Source organism: Phalacrocorax carbo, chromosome 10 (assembly GCF_963921805.1).
Source record: "Phalacrocorax carbo chromosome 10, bPhaCar2.1, whole genome shotgun sequence".
NCBI lineage: Eukaryota > Metazoa > Chordata > Aves > Suliformes > Phalacrocoracidae > Phalacrocorax > Phalacrocorax carbo.
The window spans coordinates 1,999,190-2,005,223 of NC_087522.1; the positions used below are offsets into that span (position 1 = coordinate 1,999,190).

General features: G+C 51.3%; 2 protein-coding genes across 2 annotated transcripts; one reads left to right on the forward strand and one right to left on the reverse strand.

The window, feature by feature from the left end:
* Positions 1 to 51: 51 nt before the first annotated feature.
* RPS2 (ribosomal protein S2) lies at positions 52 to 3,853 on the forward strand. The gene is made up of 7 exons (XM_009509368.2): positions 52 to 244; positions 1,238 to 1,327; positions 1,782 to 1,889; positions 2,442 to 2,615; positions 2,700 to 2,859; positions 3,280 to 3,371; positions 3,730 to 3,853. The coding sequence occupies exons 1-7, from the start codon at positions 89 to 91 to the stop codon at positions 3,808 to 3,810; spliced, it is 861 nt and encodes a 286-aa protein (XP_009507663.2). The 5' UTR covers positions 52 to 88; the 3' UTR covers positions 3,811 to 3,853.
* A 481-nt stretch (positions 3,854 to 4,334) lies between these two features.
* NDUFB10 (NADH:ubiquinone oxidoreductase subunit B10) lies at positions 4,335 to 5,767 on the reverse strand. The gene is made up of 4 exons (XM_064461385.1): positions 5,567 to 5,767; positions 5,164 to 5,302; positions 4,674 to 4,813; positions 4,335 to 4,541 (listed from the first exon to the last, which is right to left on the reverse strand). Exons 1-4 carry the CDS (start codon positions 5,712 to 5,714, stop codon positions 4,441 to 4,443), a joined length of 528 nt encoding a protein of 175 aa, XP_064317455.1. The 5' UTR covers positions 5,715 to 5,767; the 3' UTR covers positions 4,335 to 4,440.
* Positions 5,768 to 6,034: the final 267 nt, after the last annotated feature.

Consider the following 6,034-nt stretch of genomic DNA (forward strand, 5'->3'; position numbering starts at 1 on the left):
CCCGCCGGGCCTTGCCGCCGCGCTGTCGTTTCCCGCCGGGGTGGCGGCGGCGGTGTCCCGGCTAACACGCTCTTCTCTGTTCTAGCAAATGGCGGACGACGCCGGTGCTGCGGGAGGTGCGGGAGCGGCCCGAGGGGGCTTCCGCGGAGGCTTCGGGACCGGGCTGCGGGGCCGCGGGCGCGGCCGCGGGAGGGGCCGAGGGAGAGGCCGCGGGGCTCGCGGAGGCAAGGCCGAGGATAAGGAGGTGAGTGGGTAAATAGGGCAGTATCCCATGGAGGTGAATGGGCCACCTCGCAAGTGTTTGGAGAGTTTCTGAAAGGGCAGAGAGACGTGAAAAGGAGGAACGGTGGCATTTCTGTTCTGTGCCATTTAGTGAATAGTTACTGGCATGAGCATCAAGTGCTTTACGTTTTAAGAAATGACAGAGAACCACTCAAGTTCTTTTTCTGGCCCAGACTTTTACAAGCCACTCTTTCAGGGTTGTTTTGTTCTGTTTCCTGTAATTAGCTAAATGTTTCACATTCTAGGCAGTAACAGCAGGAGAATTATATAAAGTTGGTATTAGTATTGGTAACTCTCAAATACAGCTTCACAGCAGGAAAGCGCTGACCTAAACGCTTCGTGTGTATAGGCTTCCTTGAAAGCCCATTAAATAACCTGCTTCCTTTTTAGTAGAGATGTACTGAAGTACCTTCTCCAGCTGATCTGAGAGTTGTTAGTTTGTCTTCAGAGATCATGCTGACTGAAATGCAAGCAATCCTTAAAGCAGCAGGATAAGCTTGCTGTTAGACTGGCTTAATGGGAACTTCAGCCTGCTTATTAAAAAAGAAATGGTGGTAGGTAGAAAGAAATGGTGTAGGTGAAGTGCTGGTACAGCTCTAGGCCAGTGTAATTTCTTGGGGAGCTGTAAGGGCTTAAAAATCTTCAAGTCAATCTCCTGTTCAAAATAAGCACAGATGGTACGCTCCATCCACCCCATGGTGGGATCTAACCATGCTCTTTTCCCTCTGAACCAAACTGTCTCTGGATGAAGGTGAAGATTTCCTTGCTGTCTGGGACAGCTGATTTTTTTCCTTATGGAGAAAAAGACCATCCCACAAAACCAGAGTCACTACTGCATCTTCTCCTAATTCTGTATGGATTCCTCCTCTGCCTTCTTACGTTTACTAGCAGAAAGGCAGCCTGTTCTGTGGGGCAGGAGCAGCTTGTGACCCTCTTCCGCGGATTTCTTCCCTAGTGGATTCCTGTCACCAAGCTTGGTCGCCTGGTCAAGGATATGAAGATCAAGTCTCTTGAGGAGATCTACCTCTTCTCGCTTCCAATCAAGGTAAGCTTCTGCGAACATTTAAGTAATGTGCAGCGGAATCTTAATCCGGAACACAGAGCTGGGAGTAGCTGCTGCATTTGCTGTTTGGGCTGCTCAGCTTAAGCATGTTCAGCATGACATAACTCAGCCGAAGCTGAGGACTGATGCAGTCATTTGTGGCAAGGCGTGGTGGGTTTGGGTGTTGTGGTCTGCCCTGGGTGGAGGTGGCAGCACGTTGCTCCAGCGTTTCCATAGTAGTCCTGCTTGGTGATGGAAGAAATGACATTTCAGCTTGCTCTGGACTGCCTCGTGAGCTAGAATAGGTTTATGCCTGCAAAATTTAACATGCTGAAGTACCTATTACTTAAAATACCTTAGTACAGGGATGTTAAACTTGAATTGTAGGAGCCTTACAAGCTGTGCTGGTTTGCTTAAAAGGTGTGGCCTCGTGTCATTAAATGGCTGGTTCTTGCAGGAGTCGGAGATCATTGATTTCTTCCTGGGGTCTTCTCTGAAAGATGAGGTTTTGAAGATCATGCCTGTCCAGAAACAGACTCGTGCTGGTCAGCGTACCAGATTTAAGGTAGCCTTTTTCTTCTGTTGTCTCACATTCAAAATGTTGCATGTGTTGTCTGCTGCTTTTTTGATATATTATTAATAAATTAGTTCAAATATTGTCACTTTCTTCTATATGTAAATATTATAGTATTAGGATCAGCTTGTGTAGCTTAAAGTGTTTGCATTAATTCTAAAACCCTACTAATATGTTCAAATGTTATTTGAAACAGCCCTAGCACAAAATTCAGTTGTACATGTGCAGCGGCACTGGCTGTTCAGGGGCTGTGGTGGAGAGAGAAGTCCTAGGTACAAAGAGTGAATGCTGCTCAGGAGTTATTGGGACTTCTGGGGCTGTAGCGGGGATTTGACTCCTGGTTCTTCAACCGTAGCTGGTTTTGACTGACAGATGAGCTCTGGGGGGAAAACAGGCTTTTTGAACTGTGAGCTGCGACTGTTTGCCGCTGAGCGCATGCCTTGGGTTATCCTCGGTGAGAGACCCTGGTGTGGATTGTGTTCTGCTTGAGAGAGTGTTCCCGTGCAGTGCAGCCGCCGCTGACAGTGTTCCTTTCAATCCTAGGCTTTTGTTGCTATCGGAGACTACAACGGCCACGTTGGTCTTGGTGTTAAATGCTCCAAAGAAGTTGCCACCGCTATTCGCGGGGCAATCATTTTGGCCAAATTATCCATCGTACCCGTACGACGAGGCTATTGGGGTAACAAGATTGGCAAGCCCCACACCGTGCCTTGCAAGGTGAGAAGGGCTTGCTGGCCCTGGTCCGGGTGGCGGTGCTGCGGCGGGTGTTTCGGGGAGCCGTAACCTGTTATGTTTGCGTAGGTCACTGGCCGGTGTGGATCTGTCCTGGTGCGTCTGATCCCGGCTCCCCGCGGTACCGGGATCGTGTCTGCCCCTGTGCCCAAGAAGCTGCTGATGATGGCTGGCATTGATGACTGTTACACCTCGGCCAGGGGCTGCACGGCCACCCTGGGCAACTTTGGTAAGCTTCAGGTTGTCATGTTGTAGCTTAGCCGGGTCTATTGCTGTTTTTGTCAGGGACAGGGATGCAATGGACCTGTTTCTGTAGTATTTTTTTAATCTGTTTGAATCAAAAGCTAGCAGTCAAGCAGAAGCGAAGGCTGCTGCTGATACCTTTTTACAAGGAAGTTAATGACAAGAAAATGTCTTTTTATACGTGCTTTGATATTAAAAAAATCTCCCAATCTGCGCGATTGCACTTGTTTGAAGTAGTGTAATTGTCGTAAATGGAGAGAGAAAGAAAATTGAGTTTGGTGTCTATCAGAGAGACCCTGCTGTGGGCTCCCCATTCCTCCCTAAACTCTACATCTCAGGAGCTGGGCGGGTGGTAACGCATGGGTTACTGCGGCCGTGCTCTGCAGTGTTTGACTTCTGTCCCTAGCTAAAGCCACCTTCGATGCCATCTCCAAGACCTACAGCTACCTGACCCCCGACCTCTGGAAAGAGACTGTGTTCACCAAGTCCCCTTACCAGGTGAGAATAATTCTGCCACTTGCAGCTCAAATCTTGCCCTTCCTCCCCTGTGAAGTGCAGGTGTTGCACCCAAAGAATTTGCAGTTTAATGATGGGAGAGTGGGGTTGCAGGCAGAGTGGGATCCTTTTTCAGCATGTGGTTTTAAAGTAAACTTCAAAATGGCATTTTATAGACAAAGGGAATATGAAGAGGAAAGCTTTATAAAAGATAAAGCAAAGCTCAAGTAAAAATAAGTAGTATCTGACATACCCCAGCCTCCATATACATGCCACGTGGGAAAGGGACGCAGTGCTGAGAAGCCTGTGATCGGCTTAAGAAAATAAAAGTGTGTTTTTTGTTTTTTTTTTTTTTTTCCAGGAGTTCACTGATCATCTGGCAAAGACCCACACCAGGGTCTCGGTGCAGAGAACCCAGGCAGCTGCTGTGGCAACAACTTAAGTGGGTTTTGTACAAGACAATAAAGGGATTGGTGAACAAGAAATTGTGCTTGGCTTGATGGGATGGTTAATGTGTTGGGCAGATGGATTAAATCTTTGCTGGGGATTTGAGTTGGTTCAAGCCTGTGGGCCAGAGCCTGAACATCTGTTGAATGAAATAGTATGTTACGTTATACTAATCCTTGTTAATCGGGTATTAATCCTAGATGGGGTCTAGGACCAGCTCTGAAGATTATGTGCTGTCCTACAGCAGGTAATCCTTAGCCTAACTGAGGGAATTCTCACCAGGGCTGGGCAGAGCAGTTCAATTCTGCTGGTTCATGGAGGTGGGGGAGAAATTCCAGAGGGGAAATCCCAGCTAATGCAGCCGGAGGTGCCTGGAGTTATGTGGTTTAGAGGCTGCTCTGTGGTTTAGAGGATGGTAACGATCTGCTGGAATGCCAGGATGAATGCTGAGCTGAAAAAAGGAAGAATTCTGTGTTTACGGATCTCTCCAAAGAATGAGTCTAGATTGTATGGCAGATGTCTGGGCTGCACATTTATTATAGGGGTCAGCAGCATCAGAGTTCAAATATGCAACATGCAGTATTTGGTACGAGCACCACTGAGGGAGGTGCTAAACCATTTAGATCTACTGAGATGCATTTGCTTGTGCCTTCCTCTCCTCCATCATCCTGTGCTTCTGCTTCATCAGGCACGTCCTTGCGTTTCCATGGACACCAAGATCACCATCTAAAAAAGACAGTAAATGCCTGAAGTGTTGCCCCATAGCAACTCAAAAGAAATAAACCTCTATTCCTTGTGATACCTGGGATGTGGCTTAAGACCCCCCTCCCTGCACGCTGCCCTAGTTGCTGCACTCACATCTGTCCTGGTAGGCCTTGGTGACCTGTGCCAGCTGCTCCACCTCCTTGGCACAGTTCTGGAACTGGTTGGGTCCCTCCCTCTGCTTGCATGCACCCAGCCTCTCCCGGATTATCTCCACGATCTCCTGATCAACCATCCTGGGGGAAAGATGATGATGAATGCAACCACAGCCCAGAGATGACAAAAAAAAAAAATGAACAAAGGGGCAACGATGTCCTGTGGGAGGTCAGTTCTGGGTTTTTACAGGATTCTGGTCAGTCCTGCAGCACTGCTGGAGGAACCAGGTGGTGCAGGGAGATGTGTCCCAATGGCACCGTGCCTGCTCAGGTGTGCTGCTGGGGACAGTAGGACTATGAAGGGGTGTCCTGTAATTGGAGGGGGCAGGAGGTGCTGCCTCAATGCCCTAAAATCCACGAAAGTGCTGTTAGTTTAAGCCAACCACTGCAATTCCTAGGGCTGCTGTGGCCTTGCCAGGTGACAGCCATACCTGTCCCTCCTCCACTGTGCTTCGGCCTCGAAGAAGCAGAGGTAGTCTCCTTCCAGACACTCGCTCAGGTCGGGCACGCGGCGAAACTTTTGGTGGTAATAGTGTAACTTGTTCTTGCCTTGCTGGCGCTCAATCCACTCTGCAGCAACAGCCCAACAGCCCTGCCATCAGGGACCCACGACCAGCGAAGGGACCCCCACGCCTCTGCGTGGTGCCCCCCGTCCCGCCTCCCTCCGCCTGTCCCGGTGGCCGTATCCTTGTGTCTATGCTCCGTGTCCCTCTGTCTCGGTGCCCGTCCATCCCCCATGCCACGCCGCGGCCCAGCTCCCACCCGTCACCCCTGGGACCGGCGCTAGTGAGGGGGCCCGGCTGCCCCGCGACGGCGGGTTCGCCCCGCCGGTACCTCGGACGAAGGTGACTGGAGCGTCGATGACATAGTCAAAGACTGTCTGGAAGAAGGTGACGGGGTTGGGCACCGACGTGGTCCTCTCGGAGACGGGGGTGCGGGTCGGCGGCACCTTGTACGCATCCCAGTCCCGGTCCTCCGGCATGATGGCGGTGGCGGGCGGCGCGGACAAGATGGCGGCGCCCCACACGACCCCGCCGCGGGGGGACGCCGGCGTCGGAGGGCGCCCCTCTGCGCATGCTCCGCCGCTCCCGGTGCATGCTGGGAGATGTAGTCCGTGCCCGTCTCCCCGGGGCCTGGAGGAGGCGCAGAGCCCGCCCTCCCAACCCGACCTAAAGCCTTGTTTTCCCGTCGGAATCGCAAGAATCCTCTTTCCTGGGCTCATGGAGGGGTTTTTAGTCTGTCTCTACCCCCAAGGAGCAGCCGGCTGCCCTGAGGTCGGGGTGCCCGGCACAGCCTTGGCAG